Source organism: Orycteropus afer, unplaced genomic scaffold (assembly GCF_000298275.1).
Source record: "Orycteropus afer afer isolate SDZICR_OR568_19922 unplaced genomic scaffold, OryAfe1.0 scaffold00258, whole genome shotgun sequence".
Classification (NCBI taxonomy): domain Eukaryota; kingdom Metazoa; phylum Chordata; class Mammalia; order Tubulidentata; family Orycteropodidae; genus Orycteropus; species Orycteropus afer.
In genome coordinates this window covers 2589047-2609529 of record NW_006921845.1, presented here as the reverse complement: position 1 = coordinate 2609529, position 20483 = coordinate 2589047, and the positions used below count along the sequence as shown (strand labels likewise).

Below are 20483 nucleotides of genomic sequence, written 5' to 3'. Positions count from 1 at the left end.
CAATTTGGATGCCTTTGATTTCCCTCTCTTGCCTTATGGCCCTGGCTAGGACTTCCAGTACAATGTTGAATAGAAGTAGTGATAGAGGGCATCCTTGTCTGGTTCCTGTTCTCAAGAGGAATGGTTTCAGTCTCTCTCCATTGAGAATAATGTTGGCTGTTGGTTTTGCATAGACACCCTTTATGATGTTGAAGAATGTCCCTTCTATTCCTATTTTGCTGAGAGTTTTGATCAGGAATGGGGGAAACGATCTTTTTAGTACAGAATTTTGTTGCAAACATCAGAGCTCAGCTGAATCAGGTAGGGTTTTAAGTTGTGTGTTGTATTTTGGAAAATCTTAAAATAAATCTAAGAAATTTACAACATCTCAGTAAAAGTGTCAAGATTATGGTTTTGGTTTTGGTATTTAGTGAAACTTAAAAAGCTGATTATTAAGATCATATCAAAATAAGAAAGAATAATAAAAACAAGCTCTGGAAATAAGTAATGAGAAATGGGTTGTCCCAGATAATTGGCCTAATACTATGTTTAGTGCTTCTGTGCTACCTCTTTGTTGTTTGCATAGTGCGTGGTATCTTAGAAGCTTGCAGGTGGACATCCAAGCCACAACAATTGGGTTCTATTTGCCTGGAGCAACTGAGGAAGAAGAGGAGGCAGGAATAGAGGAGGAAATGGAATGTGTGGCTAATTGCCCCCATGAACAACTGCCTCCTTTGCCATTAGAACAGAACTGGTTGGTGCCCAGCTCTCATTACCGAATAATTTGATCAAAAAAACCTATGGAATAATCCTGATCAAAAGGGAAAAAATGCAGAACAGAATTTCAAATTCTCATGGAATCTAGGAGTTCTGGTAGCATAGTGCCTAAGGCACTTACTTGACTGCTAACCAGAATGCTGGTGGTTCAAACCCCCCAGCCACTCCTTGGAAGAAAGATGGGGCAATCTACTTCTGTAGTGATACTGCCTCGGAAACCCAAGGAGGGGTCACTATGAGTCGGGTCTGACTCAACGGCAAAAACAACAACAACAACAATATGGAATCTAGCATTACTAGAGCCATGAGGATGGATATACCCCTGAAACCATTGCCCTGAGATAATCTTTAACCATAAACCAAAAGTATCCCCTGAAGTCTTCTAAAAACCAAAAATAGTAAAAAAAAAAAAAAGGAAAAAAAATCTGCCTTGAACATTATGCTTTTTTAAGAATTATCTATATAGGATCAAGTAAATTGACAACAGCAACTCAAAAGGTTAGATAGGAACCTTAGGTGACAGCGAATTTATGTTAATGGGGAAGGAACAACACAAAAGGGAGGGTGAGAATGGTTGCAAACTTGAAGAATATAATCAGTATCACTGAATTGTACATGTAGAAACTGTTGAATTGATAAGTATTTTGCTGTGTATATTCTCAACAACAACAAAATAAATAAAACTAAAAAGAAAAAAAAGAGTAATGAGAGGATCTAGCCTTGCCAGATAATATATTATAAAGCCTCAGTAATTAAATACTGGGGTAATATTTAATGCACAGACAGACAAAAAATTGAAACAGAATAGAAAGTCTAGAAACAAATTACATATGGGAATATATGTTGTGATACTATTATTTAATAAATGTAGTATCTCAAATTAGTGCAGAACTGATAGGTTAATCAATAAAACAACTAGGTAGCCCTTGGGAAAAAAATAAAGTTGGATTCATACCTTATATCATATATCAAGATAAATATACCAAATATTTAATTTTAAAAAACTAAACCATATACCAGGGATGAGAGGGCAGGGGAGGAAACACTGCAAAAATAAAAATAAAACCATAAATAATAGTATAAAAATAAGAAAATTATACCCTTTCAGAATATATAAAAATTAATAAGTTTGACTATATTATAGCTATCAAAAACTTCTACAGAAAAAAAGCATAAGCAAAGCCCAAACATAAAGAACAAACTAGGAACAATAATTCATGTCACCAGCAAAGCACTAAAACCCTTAATATATAAAGAGTTCTAGAAATCAATTTTAAAAAATCTAACAGGAAAAAAAGCACAAAAGATATGAATAGGCAATCATAGAAGTTAGTACACGTGACTCTTAAACATATGAAAAGATACCCAATCTCAATCAAAAGAGAAATGCAGGCTGCTATATTGGGATTCCACTTTTTAACTATAATCAGATCATTATAAATTCTAAAGTTTTATAACCCTGTGATTAAAAAGTACAATCAATCTGGTAAGAGAATAAATGGGTATAACCTCCAAGGGAACAATAGCTTATATATACCTTAAGGAAGAAAAACATATAATGGCTAAGAGCATAAACTCTGGAGCCAGGTTGGTTGGATTTGAATATTGGCATTGCCACCTGCTAGCTGTCTGATCTTGGGCAAGTTACTTCAGGTCTTTGTGAGTCAGTCTTCTCATCTGTGAAATGGGTAATAATAACGCCTTCCTCATTAAGATTTTCCAGAAGAGAAAGAAATGGTGTAGGATATGTAAAATGCTTGGATCAACACGTGGCACATAGCAAGCACTATACAAATATTAACAATTATTACTTTTATTTGCTTCGATACATTCTACTCTTAGGAATTTATCCTAGTTATATGTGCACAGTTTTGAAATAACATCTGTATAAGCTTATTTGTGTCATCCCTATTTGGATATGCTTATTAGTTTCAGCCTTATTAAAAGATTGGAAACCACCCAAATGTCTGTCATTTAGGGTAATAATTAAATAAACATGGTACATCCATGCAATAGAGTACACTGAAGCTATTAAAAAGTAAATGAGGACATTAAGAACTGCATGGACAACTTATCAAGATTTATTATTAGGAGAAAAACTCAAGTTGTAGAACAGTGTTTATAATGTGAAAAAAGTGAGAGGAATAAAAACATGTATTTACATTTGCTTTGCTGCTGTAGTTATGTGCCATCAAGTCAGATCTGACTCATAGTGACCCCTCCTTGGATTTCTGAGGCGGTATCACGACAGAAGCAGATTGCCCAACCTTCCTTCCGAGGAGTGGCTGGTGGGTTTGAACTGCCAGCCTTCTGGTTAGCAGTCAAATGCCTTAGTCACTATGCTACCAGAGCCCCTTTACATTTGCTTAGTATGCATTAAAAAATGTTGGAGGATACATGGATGATTAACTGTAGGAGGTGGAGAACAACAGGAATAGGAGTACAATTTTTTACTTTATTCCTTTACCATCTTTTATTTTTGAACTATTCCTATTTTATTACCTTTTAAAAAATTAAATTGAAAAATAGCAACAAAAAATGGGGAAGAAATACATTTACAACAGGCAACGTTTTGCATTTAGCCCTTCCCACCTCACATCCTACCCCATCTTTCCATCCCCCCACCCTTACATCCCCCCATCTAGATTGCTGCAAACCAAAAAAACCCACTGTCATAGAGTCAATTCAATAGGATAGAGTAGAACTGCCCCCATAGAGTTTCCAAGGCTGTAATCTTTATGGAAGCAAACTGCCTTATCTTCCTCCCACAGAGCAGGTGGTGGGTTTGAACCGCCAACCTTCTGGTTAGCAGCGAAATGCTTTTAACTACCATGTTACCAGAGCTCGTGACCCAGGTTCCTCAGGGTCACCTAAATTGCTTTTGTTGCTTATAAATAATGGCTCACAGTAGAACCACTGTAAGATATTTTATATTCAATTGCTCCACAATCTTTCTTGACATTGTTCATAGAGCTGTTGATTTTACATTAAAATGTAGTAGAAAAACCATCTTTAAATATGTAAGATGTTAGTCACATGATGTGTGAAGCAAGGAACAGATGTAAAAACCAACACACACAAGAGGGCACCTAAGTATCACAACCAACGAATAACTTTGCTGGTAAATAGTTAAGGCTTACTTTTACTCATGATTTGTCCAGTAGTCAAAAGTACCTGTATGTCTGAAACTCATTAGAGTTTGAATCCAGTTATGGCCTATCATTAAAGGAAAATATGTCTTGAAAAATAAGCTACCTTTATATCTTGTTTCTAATGTGATTTTGAAGATTGATGAAGTTGAAATTTAGTATGGGTTCAGAAAAGAGCTGTAAGTGCTTTATACATGTTATTCTGCTCTTCCTTTGTAATTCCTTAGAAAGAAATTACAGATATCTTACAAATGTGATTATAGCAAGGTTATGCAATTACCTATAGTCTTCAAGACAATAGAAAGCCCTAAATAGAATCTGCAGTCCATTCTGAAAGGAGCCCTGGTGGTGCAGTGGTTAAGCTCTTGGTTACAGTTCAAACCCACCAGCCACTCCATCGGACAAAGAGGGGGCAGTCTGCTTCCATAAAGATTATAGCTTAGGAAACCCTATGGGCAATTCTGTTTTGTCCAATAGGGTCGCTATGAGTTGGAATTGACTTAACAGCTATGGGTTTTTGTTTTGTTTTGTTTTTTTAAAATCCATTCTGAGGATCAAAACACCTTTGTGGTTGCTGCTGAGACAGCAGGTCAGCAGGGCAACCGATATTTATTGAGCACCAATTAGGTGCTAGGCACTCTTCTGAATGCTAAGGATGTAACAGAAAACAGACATGCAGAGTCCATATCTTCAAGGAGCTTCCATTCCAGTCATGTGGCAGAGACAAGAAACATGATAAAATAATCTCAAGTACTGATAAACACTGTCAAGGAGAATGAATAAACTTTATTCAATAAAGTAATGTGGAGGAGTGTGAATGGGATGTTGTAAGGTGCTTGGGGACAGTCTCTCTGAGGCATTTTCATGCTGAGACATGAATGATGTGAAAGAGAAAACTGCATAACCTGGGGGAGGAGCTTTTAATTGCTGTAGCCTTGGTAGCAGCTTTTCTTGCACTGCTTGCACTACTAGGATACTGTGGAAGAAAAAATAAAACCAAATTAAAACACTGGTTTAGGAGTCGGGCAATTATGGATTAAATCCTAACTATATAACATACTAATTGTTAGCACGTACTAGATATTTGAACAAGTAACTCTTTAAACCTTATCTTCCTCATCTGTTACATGGGGTCCATTTACACTCTCCTGCCAGGCAGGAGCTCTGGTAGCATAGTGCATAAGGCATTTGACTGCTAACCAGAAGGCTGGTGGTTCAAACCCACCAGCCACTCCTCGGAAGGAAGGTTGGGCAATCTACTTCTGTAGTGATACTGCCTTGGAAACCCAAGGAGGGGGTCACTATGAGTTGAGTCCAACTCGATGGCACATAACAACAACAACAGCAGCCAGGCAAGGCTGAACCCTGGGTGGTGCAAAACGTTACAACACTCAGCTGCTAATCGGAAAGTTGGAGATTCAGGTTCCCTCAGGGGGGCCACAGAAGAAAGGCCTGGTGATGGGCTTCCAAAAATCAGCCATTAAAAGACGTTTGAACCACAGTTCTAATCTGACACACAGACGGTTGCCGGAGTCAGAACTAGAACTACATCAGCTTAATATCTAAGTCATATATTGCTCTTATTTCCCATAGTTTTGTATATTTTGTTGTTGTTATGTGCTGTCGAGTCAGACCCAACTCATAGCAACCCCTCCTTGGGTTTCCAAGACAGTATCACTATGGAAGTAGATTGCCCAACCGTCCTTCTGAGGAGTGGCTGGTGGGTTTGAACTGCCAGCCTTCTGGTTAGCAGTCAAATGCCTTAGGCACTATGCTATCAGAGCTCCTTAGTTTTGTATATAGTGAAACTTTTTGTTGTCCATTAAATTAAGGTTTATGTTCATTTAATTTATGATAATCTTTTCAAAATGACATTTAACTAGAAACATAGAATTCTTTTTTATAGAATTCTTCCACTTTGATGGTGCTTTTTAGTCATACCTCACCTGTTAAACTTGTAAAAATTATTCTTCTGCAAAGGAGACACTCAGTATGTGTTCATTGATTGATAAGATTTTTTCCCCTGTGTAGTAACCACAACAAGAGCACTTACTTATAATAGTACAGTTAAATTGAATTTTATGGTGTTTTCAATGCTGGACATTTCTTAAGGTGGCTTTCTTGTATGCACTATTCAGCATTTAGCTGCTTAACAACCAATTTGTATGACATATAGAGTGACACTTCATTAATTTGACATTATTGAGGAGAGATCCATGAAGAGAAAACTTTCCATGTTACTTAAAGCATGCCCTTTTGAAAATCAGAAATTTAACATAGTTTTTTATGTTTAAAGATAACTGTCAAAAATACACCTAGTACACCTAACAATTCCGTGCTATCTTCTTACACAGACCATATTGATGAACATTGACTGATACACTGTTCTGTAATGAAGTCATGAGCTAAGGAGATGTGGAAGATTTTTGCCTCTTTGTTAAATGACCCAGACTGCTATGAATCTATGGTTTCCGCTCTTAAGGCCTAGTGGGAAACAGACATGTAAGCAGGCAATACCAAGGGATAACTGCTATGCTAGAGACATTATCTATTGCCATCGAGTCAATTCCAACTCATAGAGACCCTGTAGGACACAGTAGAACTATGCTGTAGGGTTTCCAAGGCTATAATCTTTACAAAAAGAAGCTCTGGGGGCATAGTGAATAAGGAATTTGGTTGCTAACTAGAAGGTCACTGGTTCAAACCTACCAGCTGCTCCATGAGAGGAAAATGAAGCAATCTACTTCCATAAAGATTTACAGCCTTGGAAACCCTGTAGGGGTTGCTATGAGTCAAAATCGATTTGATGGGAGTGGGTTTGGTTTGGTTTGGAATCTTTATGCCTCATCTTTTTACCATGGAGCAACTGGTAGATTTGAACCACAGACCTTTTGGTTAGGAGCTGAGAACTTAACCAATGGACCACCAGGGCCCCTCATCCTAGCGACACAGAAGGTTCCAAAGGCACTAAGAAGAAAAAATACCCAAGTCAGTCTGGAAAAGTCAGAGAAAACTTCACAAAAGGGGTAATTACTTAACTGATTCTTTAAAAAGAAGTAGAAGTTAACAGGTGGAGGTGAATAGCAAATGTATGCAGGCAAAGGGAGCATGAAAGGACACTCTTAAGGTTCGGAACAGCCTATAGAGTAGTAATGGGTTAGTTCGTCAAATAAATTGGTTAAGGTAGGGTTTTTTTGTTTTGTTTTGTTTTGTTTTTTAATGATCACTCAGTCCTTGCTGTCGAGTCAATCCCAACTCATAGTGATGACCCCTCCTTGGGTTTCTAAGGGGGTATCTCAACGGAAGTAGATTGCCCAATCTTCCTTCCACAGAGTGGCTGGTAGATTTGAACCACTAGCCTTCTGGTTAGCAGTCAACTGCCTTAGGCACTACTCCACCAGAGCTCCTATGGAGAGTTCAGGTTGCTGGATAAACAAGCTACATACAAAGTGACATATGAGGTATTGTTTTACATAGGAACTATTCCTGCAAAAATCTCTTCCACATTCTTAAAAATGGCCAATTTCATTCATTCAACATATATTTATTAACAAATCCATTATATGTCAGAACCGACACCAGTCTTACCAGTTTGTCAGACTGTGGTGTCTTGTGTGTCAATATGATGCTGGAAGCTATGCCAGTGGTATTTCACATACCATCAGGGTCACCCATGATGGACAGGTTTAAGCAGGGCTTCCAGACTGATATAGACTAGAAAGAAAGGACTGGCAACCTACTTCAGAAAATGACCCAATGAAAACTTTATGGGTTATAACAGAATATTGTCTGATAAAGTGCTAGGTGAGCCTTCTAGGTTGGAAGGCACTCAAAATACACAATGGACCTGAACATACCAATGATCATGAAACACAAGACCTAGTGTTTCATTCTATACATAAGGTTGCCATCAGTCAGAGCTGGCTCAATGACAGCTAACAACAACATGGGTCAGGCATTGTCCTAAGTGCTTGAAATGTAATACTGAACAGAGTAGCAAAAGTGCCAAGTGCTGTTGGGGCTTACTTTCTATTAGGAGGTGATGGACACTAGACAAAATAGATAAACTAAACAGTGTATTACTTGTTGCCATCAATTTGATTCCCACTTATGGAGACTCCATGTGTGTCAGAGTCGAACTGTGCTCCATAAGGTCTTCAGTGGCTGACTTTTTGGAAGTAGATCACCAGGCCTTTCTTCTGAGGTGCCTCTAGGTGAACTCCAACCTCCAACCTTTCAGCTAGCAGGTGAGTGCATTCACCATTTGCACCACCCAGGGACTCCAAATAGTGTATTAATAGGTGGTAAGTGCTATGTTGTTGTTGTTATGTGCCGTCGAGTCAGACCTGACTTATAGCGACCACTCCTTGGGTTGCCGAGGCAGTATCACTATGGAAGCAGACTGCCCAACCTTCCTTCCGAGGAGTGGCTGGTTGATGTGAACCCCCAGCCTCCTGGTTAGCAGTCAAGTCCCTTAGCCACTATGCTACCAGAGTTCCTGGTAAGTGCTATGTTGTTGTTGTTATGTGCCGTCGAGTCAGCCCCGACTCATAGCGACCCCTCCTTGGGTTTCCGAGGCAGTATCACTACGGAAGTAGGATTGCCCAACCTTCCTTCCGAGGAGTGGCTGGTGGGTTTGAACTGCCAGCCTTCTGGTTAGCAGTCAAGTGACTTAGCCACTATGCTACCAGAGCTCCCGGTAAGTGCTATAGTAGGTGCTAATTGCTTATAAGAAACTCTGGTGGCACAGTGCCTAAGACATTTGACTGCTAACTAGAAGGTTGGAGGTTCAAACCCACCAGCTGCTCCACAGAAGGAAGGTGGGATGATCTACTTCCGTAAAGGTTTACAACCTCAGAAATCCAGTGGGGATCATTTTGAGTCGGAATCAACTCGGTGGCAGTGAGTTTGGTTTTTGGTTTTGAAGTGCTAATAGAGAGAAATTAAGCAGAGCAGATGGGTAGAAAGTGCTAGGTGGGGAAATTACAACTTTAAATAGGTCATGAGGCAAGGCCTCCCTGATAAGGGGCTGAGGGAGATGAGAGAGCCTGCCATTCAAATATTTGGGAAAAAAACATTCTTGAAAGAGGGAACAGCAAATGCAAAGGCCTGGGACTGGAACGCTAGTAGATGGGGGCAGAGTGAGTAAGGGGAGAGTATGAGATGAGTTCCTCATTCCTACCTTACTTTGTTGATAATCGGCCACCTGTCTTTAATATAATTCAGAAATATATATAACCAGATAAACAAGTCTGATGTACACAGAATTTGTGAAATTCATTGACCAGTGTGGTTTGATCTTTTTCTTCAGCCATGACCACCTATATATGTAGGCAGGTTCACCTGTGTTTATATAGGACTGGTGAGGCTCTTCAACACAGCATCCCGTCCTATTGCCCCTTCTGTTTCCTGCCTTCATGGGACTTACAGTCTAGAAGGGAAAACAAGCATCATTGCCAGAGAATACTTGTTACAAAAGTGAAAGTGTGGAATACTAAGGCAGAGTGCTCAGGTGCATCTATTGTAACCGACTCTGTGGTGTCAAGAAGGCTTCCTGGAGGAAAGCATATTTCAGCCAAGGCAGAAACAATGAATGGGATTGGTCAGATGAAGCGGATGAAGTGGAATTTCCAGGCAAAGAATGGCATATGTATAAATAATAGAGCAGGACTGAAAGAGTCTAGCGGCAAGAGAACAAGAAGTTAAGGCTGGAGAAGTAGACCAGTGCATGAAGATACAGGGCCTTGTTGTTGTTAGTTGCCTTGGAGTTGGCTTCCGATTCATGGCAACCCCATGCACAATGGACTGAACTGCAGCCCAACCCTATGCCATTTCCATAATTGAGTGAGGATCAAATTGTTGGGAGCTATAGGGTTTTCATTGGCTTATTTTCAGAAGTGAATAGACCTTTCTTCCTAGTCCACCTTAGCCTGGAAGCTCCACTGAAGTCTGTTCATCATCATAGCAACACACAAGCCTCCACTGACAGTTGGATGGTGGCTGCACATGAGGTGATTGGCTGGGAATTAAACCCTGTCCCCTGCATGGAAGGTGAGACTTCTTTATTGAGCCACCTTTGCCTCATTGCAGGGCCTTACAAACCATTAAAGATTAAGGGCAGAGGAAAAGCATTGATGGGTTTTTGAGTAGGGGACTGACATAATTAGTTTGGGGGTTTAAAAAGCTCAAGGATCTTATACTGAAAATGAATTTTAAAAAATAATATATCCAGAGATTTCATTGTCATCAAATGACTGTGCTAAATACATTATGAAGTGTTCTGTAAGAATGGAGAAAGCAGAGCAGAGCCAAAATCTTTCACGTTTTTGTCTCTAAATCCATGACTAATTATAAATCCCTGACGGTTGAAGCAGCTGTGTTCAATGTCGGTGCTGGAGACTGACAGTGGTAGGTAGGCTACTTATGTTGTAGAGTCTCAGCCTCTTTGCCGGCCATGTATAAAATACAGGCAGTAGCGGTGCTGATGTTAACAGGCAAAAACCAGCACATGGCAGAATGTGTTAGAAGTAGGACAGAGAACTAAAGAATTCACTCATTAGCCAAGTTAATAAAGAAAAGCTCACTGAATCCAGTGATTATGCCCAGAAGAGAAGAATTAAACAACAGATGGGTTGGATTGATAGTAAGCAAAAATTATATTAAAAAGTCAGACGTTGGGGCCTATTTAATTCAGAGAAGCACTAGTTGTCAGTATCATCAAGGAATGAGATTAACAAAGAAGTGAATAAATTAATGTCACTTCCCTCAACAGCTAAACAAAGTCAGTACTGAAAGTACAATATAAAGGAAGAAAAGAGGCAAAACCTCCGTGATTGCTAAATTTATGGTAGTGTGCTATTTAAACATGTTTTACTGTGTAGGTGTCTGTAGATAACAAACTCATATATAGCTCTTAGTAAAACATCAACTTTTTTGTGTGGTGCTGCCTGATTCTCTAAGAACCTGATGAGTTTCTTTGAGAGAAAAGCAGCAGCCCAATCTAGTTCAGCTGTACTCAGTCTGAGTTGCTTTTCTACCTACAAACCCTCACTTCAAAGCAAGGAACATAATGTACAATTTTTTAATGGCTCTAGACCCAGGCACTCAGACTCTCTGCTCTGCGCCTTACCTCAGTGTAAACACCTAATCAAGATTGCCTGCGCTTCAACAATAGCAGCCAAATGCAATTCGAGAACCACAAGCCTTTGAAGTCCTCCTTGCAAAGGCCGGTTTTCTAGTCTGGGATAATGACATGCCATGATTGCTGTCTTTGTTGTATCTTTTCAGTAGAGAAGCAATTATAGGCCCCAATTTAACAGAATAGACATTACACAGCTTATGATGCTCAAAATGCAATTTCATTTGATCATTTTCTCAATTTGATTGGTATTAATAGAATGGTTCACACACACATACACACACACACAAAATAGCTGGCAGAGGTTGTGTCCCATTCCACTTTCAAAGAGATAATGTAGAAGTATGCTTTACTTGCTCAGAGACTCTCACTGGGGTGATTCAGCCACTGAGTTCCACCAAAACAGCCTGTGGATGGAAATAATGTATATCCTATTTTCTTCAGCAAAGGAAGCATTGTTAGTGTTATTGCCATCCACTCGGGCCCCTGACTTATGGCAATCCCATGTGTTACAGAGTAGAACTGTGCTCCATAGGGCTTTCATGGCCTATGGAAGCACATCATTATGCCTTTCTACTATGGTGCCACTGTTGTTGTTGTTATGTGCCGTCAAGTCGGCCCCGACTCATAGCGACCCCTCCTTGGGTTTCCAAGACAGTATCACTACGGAAGTAGGATTGCCCAATGGTGCCACTGGGTAGGTTCAAACTGTCAACCTTTAGGTTAGTCAAGTACAAATCATTGCACCCTCAGGGAACTAAAGGAAATATAGGGCAGTGTATTTCTAATTTACAAACTTTTAAGTAAAGTTTGTAACAGATTCCATCATTGTCAATCAAATAATTAACATCATCAATGAAAAATTGAATTAACTAAACCAAGTCCCCTTCACTTCACTCAGCTTTAACAAAAGTCAGAGACCCAAACATCCTAGTGGCAAGCCTATGAAAGAACTCCACTATTGTTTCTCCTGGAGCTCTGGTAGCATAGTGCCTAAGGCACTTGATTGCTAACCAGAAGGCTGGCTGTTCAAACCCACCAGCCACTCCTCGGAAGGAAGGTTGGGCAATCTACTTCTGTAGTGATACTGCCTCGGAAACCCAGGGAGGGGTCGCTGAGTCAGGGCCAACTCCACGGCATATAACAACAACAACAACAGTTGTTTCTCCCAGACTTCAATTCCTCAGAGCTATCATCTCTCTGACGTTTGGAGAGGGACTGTTTCCTTCACTTGCTTAGGCAGCCTATGGAGATTTTTATTCTTGTGACCTTGCAGTTCTCCTCCAGAACAAATAAGTTACGTTTCTCTTTAACATGATGGTAATAAGAGATTGAAACCTTTGCAGTAGTGATGATAAAAATACTTTTATAGTTACCTAGTGTTTCTTGAGGAGCTCTGGTAGCATAGTGCCTAAGGCACTTGACTGCTAACCAGAAGGCTGGCAGTTCAAACCCACCAGACACTCCTCGGAAGGAAGGTTGGGCAATACACTTCTGTAGTGATACTGCCTCGGAAACCCAAGGAGGGGTCACTATGAGTTGGGTTCAACTCAACAGCAGTGGGGTTGGTTTTTTGATTTAGTGTTTCTTGAACTAGCACTGTATGAGGGACTGGGAGATGGAAATGAGAAATGGTTCCTGCCCTGAAGCAGCAGCATTTATTGTTCAACTACAAGTTCAGAGGTTTTGTGGTACTGTGAAGTTTTTCGTTTGCCAAATAGGTCATCATCCAAAACCTGTTGATTTCTTTCATTTGTAATCAGAAAAATTGCCTAATCAAATAGTGCATTTTCTTCCTCCCCATTTTCTGGTCAACCTTTAAGTATTTAAACTTCTGTTCTATCTATTTGCCTTATCTGTATATATAATCACAATCATCATGATAGTGAGGTATAGGTAAAAATAAGGTTACACACAGAACAAAAGAAACAAAAAGCTGTCTCATGCCCTGAACAACACTGAGTTGTAAGAGATGAGATTAAATCCTTGTCAACTATTTACTTATTACTTATTATTTAACAAATATTTTTGCCTCTTTCTGTATTGAATATTAGTCTACATAAGTACAAAATAAAAGTAAGCAGAAGAAAGAATTTGAACACAAACTTGATAGATCCTAAATCCCATGTTCTCTCCATTGTTAGAACTCGCTGCATCTCGCATACCACACAGCCCACCAAAAGATATGTAGCAAACAAGTGTAAAGTCCTGAATCTAAATTTAAAAATTAATTATATCAAATTTAGACATGACAGCATTTACAGGTGATAAACCAGAGAGTGGCCAGAGGAGGTGAACCTGAGTGATGTATCACAGGAGGAACATCAAAGAAATCTGAGATGGTTCCTCTAAATGAGAGAAGGTTTAGGAGAGAAGTCTTAGTCAGCTTCTAAGAGTTTAGTGCTGTTGTCTAGAAGAACGATTGACTTACTATGTTATTCCAGAAGACGGAGGGCTGAAAGTCGCAGGAAGTTACATATCTGCTCATATAAGGAAGGCCTTCTTACTTCTCAACAGCTGGATTGCTAAATGATGGGATATGAACAGCCATGAAATAGAAATTAAAAGACCTAATATTTGACTTAAGGGGGTGCTTGAAAGAACCAGGAGTCCCACAGAAAGGGAACGTTCACAAGCTTTATCCTTTTCTCCCCCTCAAGCCATAGATCTTTAAACATGTTTCAAGACTGACAAATAGGTAACTCCCACCAGGAGAAGGGGGAGGCAGAAAGCAGATGGGCATCTACCAGAGATGGTATAGAAGTGCTCTGGAGGTCGAACTGGACTTACATCCTGAATCATTTCTAATATTAAAATTCTGTAACTTTAGGTTTGCTTTCTGAAGTGTAACCTGATGGTGAGAATTCCACACATCACAGAAATTATCTAATTCTTGATTTAAAACAGATACCCAGTTGAGGCACTGGGGAGCTCTTGAGTAATTTGTGTAGCTGCCTTCATCTATGGTTTCCAAACCTACCTGGCTGCAGACAGTAGAACAGATACCTAGAATCGACCTGACAACAATTGGTCCTGTTTTGTTTTGTTTTCGGGGGGTGGGGGGGATAGTCCCAAGAATACTGATATCTGGGTTGGTGCCAAGCCATCCAAGCCATTAGTATTTTTTAAAAGCTTCCCAGATTATTCTAATGTGTAATTAAAGTTATAGTTCAAACTTACTGAATACCAAAACTACAAATTGAGACGTTCAAGGATAAGAATGTTACTAACAATTGAGCTAGTTTAGCACAATTGTTCAGTGTTCAGCCCCTGTAGTCAGACTGCATGGCTGCTTACTTACCAAATGTAGGTCCTAGATAAGTTACTTAACATTATTGTACCTCTGTTTTCTCATTTGCAGTAAAGGGATAATAATAGTACATACCTCATAAAGTCATTGTGAAGGCTAACTAGTATGTTAGTTGCTAAGTGCTCAGGATAGCTATTGGCATACAATAAGCATCCAATGTATGTTGAATATTGTTGTTGCTATTGTTATTGTTATTGTCATCATCCTGGGGTATGGCTTTATTCCATCATGTTTCTATTGGTGTGCTCAAATGTCAGTTTCAGCATCCAGTTCAGATAACTGTTCTGAGATTGGGTCCCCTGAGTTTAAAGTAAGTAGTAGTTTAACCTCAAAGTACCAATTCTCACATTGTGCCTGTAAGAGAAAACACTGTTCATTCCCATTTTCCTTGGGAACAATCCTGGTCCCTGAGGACTGGAGAGATGAATCCTTGAAATTAACTGAAAATAAAGCCTAGCCCTGCAGGACTTCTTTCTAGAGTAGACAGACTTGAGCCCCATGGCTCTTAAGACTCAAATGAATCCAGTTAACATGCTATATATGTTTTACCCTCTTAGATCTCCTACCCTGACAGAGTAACTGACAAGACGCCTATTCAGAATGCCAAAGAGATTGAAAATGCTGCCATCAATCATGAAGACAAGTGGCATCAAAGAGCCCAACAGCTAAAGGTTACCTGCTAGATTGAATTTTAAGTGTATTTCAAGGGATACTGCTGAATATAAGTAATAGTGACTGACTTCTCTTACACTTAAGGGTTTATTCTTAAGCCTGAAAATAGTTACCAACCTTCCTATGGTTAAGAATAGCTTCTGCCCAGGAGAGTGATTGCTTGCTCAGCTAGTTAACCCCATCCATTTTTCCAAAAGTTCTATTTCCTAGAAGAAAACCATCATATCAGTCTTTAAACATACAAAGTTAAAACCCCTAACAGAAGGAAGCCATGGAGAAAACCCATAAAAATCACCATTCCAAAATAATGTTTAATTCTGTGCTACTCCTGAGTCTCTTTCATTTTGAAACTGGCAGTGAATTACAAAGAATCCCTAGGTGATGGGGGACACCATCCCTAAAAATAAGTAGGACTCCCTAGAGTCTCACGGAACCCTCATTTTCAGAATGTGGAAGGCTACCAACTGATAATTTAGCATGATGACATCCATTTTAGCCATAGGATTACTCATTTGAAACCATAATGCAATTTCAGGGAAGATAGATGTGAACTGTTCCCACTGGCTGTGCATCTAGGAGAAACAGAAAGAACACTGGCACTTGATGTTGTCTTGAACCAGTGTTCAGTGTCATGTGGAGGTGGAGCAGTCACTCTTTGACCAGGTTTTATCACTGCCTTAGAAGGGGGGTGAGCCCTTGGAAATCATCCAGCCTATAGAGCCTGTTGACATTATCAGTTAAATATATACAGTGATAAAAGTAACAATAAAAGAATAAAGTTCATTCCAATGTCAGAGAACTTAAGAGGAATATCTAAACTGTCTCTTCCCTTCCCCAGTATCCTGAAGGCACCATTTAAAATTGCAAATAAAGAAATAAAACAAATTATTCATTCAGAGCTTCTCAAAAGTTGATGTCAAGAAGTCAGACCCAAAAGCTGGGGAATAAAATGTAGAGGATAGGCTCCACCAGCAGACCTGAAGGAAGACCCCAGGGAGCTTGGCTAAGGGGGAGAGAGGACAAAGGAAGCATTTTGGTTGTACATTATGGGTAATGGACAGGGGTTTCTGGGCTTCAGCCTGCCATTTACTTGATGCATGACTTTGGGCAAGTCACAATTCCCCCAGGCCTTAATTCCTTCTTTATTTTATGAAGGGTTGGCCAAAATGAACTTCAAGGTCCATCCCAGCCCCTGAAATGCTAGGCTTTGATGACCCTTTATTTCTAGTTTTTTCAATGACTATAAAAAACACATTTCAAGCACTTAAGATTATTACAACCTAAAGCTTCCATAATTGTCACTTAGGAAAATCATAGACTCCTTAGTCCATAAAATAATTAAGTAAAAATCATAGACTGATTCATGGCATAGCCCTATATGGAGGCAATAGAGACAATAAAAAAATTGTATGCAAGCAAATCAGAAGAGAGCCAAAAGAATGCTTTTTCTTCTCTGTGTATACTGGAATTAATTTGTTTATAGCCCATCTCTGAATAAATGCAAAGAGGAACAAAATATATAATAATTATTAGTCCTAAAAGGACAGTAATAGAGTGCCCTAAAGGATGTTTCCCCTTCTTTATTCAGAAAAGATTTGTTAACTGCCCACTGCATTCTTGACACTGGCTGGGCACTCACACGTGAATACTCCAGGCTGCTCTTCTTTCTCTTCTTCAACTACCCAAGTTTGATGCATTCTTTCTGTTGCCCCTTCAAGTCCCACTTCCAGTGTGAAAATTTTCCCACTCCCTCCTAAACTTTTCCTCTTTTATGCCTCTGATTCATGACTTATTATATGTGCCATGTCTCATTAGCTGCTGCTTGTGTTTCTTTTGTACCAATGACTCAAAATGAGAAGAAACATCTGCAAACATCCATTAATAATTGAAACATGCAATATACACAGTATGTATCTAGGAAAATTGGGAGTTGTTGAAAATGAAATGGAATGCATAAAGATGAATATCCTAGGCATTAGTGAGCTGAAGTGGACTGATATTGGTCATTTTGAAAAGGACAATCATGTGGTCTGTTCACCGGGAATGACAAAGAGGAATGTCATCCCACTCAACATCAGAAAGAACATTTCAAGATCTATCCTAAAATACAATGCTGTCAGTGATAGGATAATATCCACATGCCTATAAAGAAGACCAGCGGATGGGACTATTACTCAAATTTATGCATCAGCAACTGAAACCAAAGATGAAGAAGTTGAAGGATTTTACCAACTTCTACAGTCTGAAATTGACCAAACAGCAATTTAGATGTATTGATAATTACAATAAAGATGTATAATTGGAATGCAAAAGTTGGAAATGAAAAGCATCAGTAGTTAGTTGGAAAATATGGCATTGATGATAGAAATTATACTGGAGATCTCATGGTAGAATTTTGCAAGACCGATAACTTACTCATCGCAAATACCGTTTTTCAACAACATAAATGGCAACTATACACATGGACCTTGCCAGATAGAATACACAAGAGTCAAATAGACTATATCTGTGGAAACAGACAATGGAGAAGCTCAATATCATCAGTCAGAACAAGGCCAGGGGCCATCTGTGGTACAGACAATCTATTGTTCATGTACAAGTTTAAGTGAAACTGAAGAAAATTAGAACAAGCCCACAAGAGCCAATATATGACCTTGAGTATTTTCCACCTGAATTTAGACACCATCTGAAGATTTGACTCATTGAACACCAGAGACCAAAGACAGGTTGTAGGATGACATCAAGGACATCATATATGAAGAAAGCAAAAGACTACCAGAAAGACTGGAAAGGAAGAAAAGACCAAAATGGATGTCAGATGAGACTCTGAAACTTGCTCTTAAAAGGAGACTAAACAAACAAACAAACAAAAAACCAAACTCACTGCCATCGAATCAATTCTGACTCATAATGACCCCCTTTGGGTTTCTGAGGTGGTAAATCTTTATAGAAGTAGATTGCCCAGTCTTCCTTCCATGGAATGGCTGGTAGGTTTGAACCACCCACCTTCTGGTCAGCAGTCAAATGCCTTAGGCACTATGCCACCTGAGCTCCTTAAAAGGTTGGTAGCTAAAGCAAATGGAAGAAATGATGAAGTAAAAGATCTGAAGAGAAGATTTCAAAGGACAGCTCAAAAGGACAAAGTAAAATATTATAAGAAACCATGCAAGACCTGGAGTTGGAAAATCAAAGGGGAAGAACAGATTCAACATTTGTCAAGCTGAACAAACTGAAGAAAAAATTCAAGCCTGATGTTGCAATATTGAAGGATTCTATGAGCAAAATATTGAACAATGCATGAAGCATCAAAAGAAGATGGAAGGAATACACAGAGTCACAGTACCAAAAAGAATTAGTCAACATTCAGCCATTTCAGGAAGTAGCATATGATTAAGAACCGATGGTACTGAAGGAAGAAGTGCAAGCTGAACTGAAGGAATTGGTGAAAAACAAGGGTCCAGGAATTGATGGAACACCCACTGAGATATTTCGACAAACAGATGCAGCGCTGGAGGCACTCACTCATTTACAGAAAATTGGAAGACAGCTACCTGGTCAACTGACTGGAAGAGCTCCGTATTTGTGCCCATAGCAAAGAAAGGTGATCCAACAGAATGTGGAAATTATTGAACCATATCATTAGTATCACATGGAAATAAAATTTTGCTGAAGATAATTCAAAAACAGTTGCAGCAATACATCAATGTGGAACTGCCAGAAATTCAAGCCAGGTTCAAAAGTGAGTGTGGAATATCATTGCTGATGTCAGATGGATCTTGGCTAAAAAGAGAAAATACTAGAAATATGTTTACCTCTGTTTTACTGACTATGCAAAGGCTTCCAACTATGTGAAGAATGGGAATTCCAGAACACTTAATTGTGTTCATAAGGAACCTGTAGATAGACCAAGTGGCCATTGTTAGAACAAGGGGATACTGTGTGGTTTACAATCAGGAAAGGTATGTGTCATGGTTGTATCCTTTCACCATACTTATTCAATCTGTATGCTGAGCAAATAATCTGAGAAGCTGGTCTTTATGAGGAAGAACACGGCATCAGGATTGGAGGAAGACTCATTAATCACCTGAGATATGCAGATAACAAAACCGTGCTTAATAAAAGTGAAGAAGACTTGAAGTACTTACCAATGAAGATCGAACACTTCAGCCTTCGGAATGGATTATACCTCAACATAAAGAAAACAAAAATCCTCACAATTGTAACAATAAGCAGCATCATGATAAGTGAAGAAAAGATTGAAATTGTCAAGGATTTCATTTTACTTGGATCCACAGTCAACACCCATAGAAGCAGCAGTCAAGAAATAAAATGATGTATTGCACTGGGCAGATCTGTGGCAAAAGACCTCTTTAAAGTGTTAAAGAGCAAAGGTGTTACTTTGAAGACGAAGGTGCACCTGAGCCAAGCCATGATATTTTCAGTAGCCTCATATGCATGTGAAAGCTCGACAATGAATAAGGAAGACCACAAAAGAACTGATGCATTTGAATTGTGTTGCCAAAGAATGTTGAATGTACCATGGATTGCTAGAAGAACAAACAAAGTTATCTTGGAGGAAGTACAGCTGGAATACTCCTTAGAAGCAAGAATGGCCAGACTTGGTCTCACCTACTTTGTTGTCTGAAGGGACCAATCCCTGGAGAAGGATATCATGCTTGGTAAAGTAGATGGCCAGTGAAAAAGGGGAAGATCCTCAAGGAGATAGATTGACACAGTGGCTGCAATGATGGCCTTTTAACTACAGCAATGATTATGAGGATGGCACAGGACCAGACAGTGTTTCATTCTGTTTCATATAGGTTTGCTATGAGCAGAACCAAGTTGATGGCATCTAACAACAACACAACCCTATAAATCCTTGAAGATTAGAATATATATATAGCACAATGCTTTACACAAAGCTCACTGCCGTCAAGTTGGATCCTCCTTGGGCTTCCACAGTGGTATCACTACAGAAGTAGATTGCTTAGTCTTTCTTCCGGGAAGTGGTTGGTGGGTTTGAACCACCAGCCTTCTGGTTAGCAATCAAATGCCTTAGGCAGTATGCCACCAGAATTCTTACCTAATTCTGCCCTAAAAAGATGAAAAACTTTCTCAAAAGAGACAATATTTGAGCTGACCCTAGAAGAATGAATCAAAATAGGCCAAACAAACAAGAGGACAAAGGTAATGATAGTCCCAGAGACACAGTATGTCCTGCATATTGCATAGAATTCAGTGACTAAAGGAGAAAGTATGAGGGAGGGGAGTGGGACAGGATGTGGCTGAACAGGCTAGGTAGGGTCCAGGTCATGAAAGGCCTTGCATGTCAGTCAACAGAACTTGGTTTTATCCTCTGTGCAATAGGAAGCCATTGGCAAATTTGTAGCAGGTTAGTGATATAATCATGCTTGTTGTTGTTGTTGTTGTTTTTGTTGTTGTTATTTGCCATCGAGTC

General features: G+C 39.4%; 1 protein-coding gene across 1 annotated transcript in view; it reads left to right on the top strand.

Annotated features, from left to right (window-relative positions):
• JHY (junctional cadherin complex regulator) overlaps positions 1 to 20483 on the top strand; it is an 87691-nt gene that overhangs the window by 33978 nt on the left and 33230 nt on the right. Inside the window, exon 3 of the mRNA XM_007949947.1 lies at positions 14911 to 15024. Within this exon, the coding sequence (XP_007948138.1) occupies positions 14911 to 15024 (114 nt within the window). The remainder of the gene's footprint in view (positions 1 to 14910; positions 15025 to 20483) is intronic.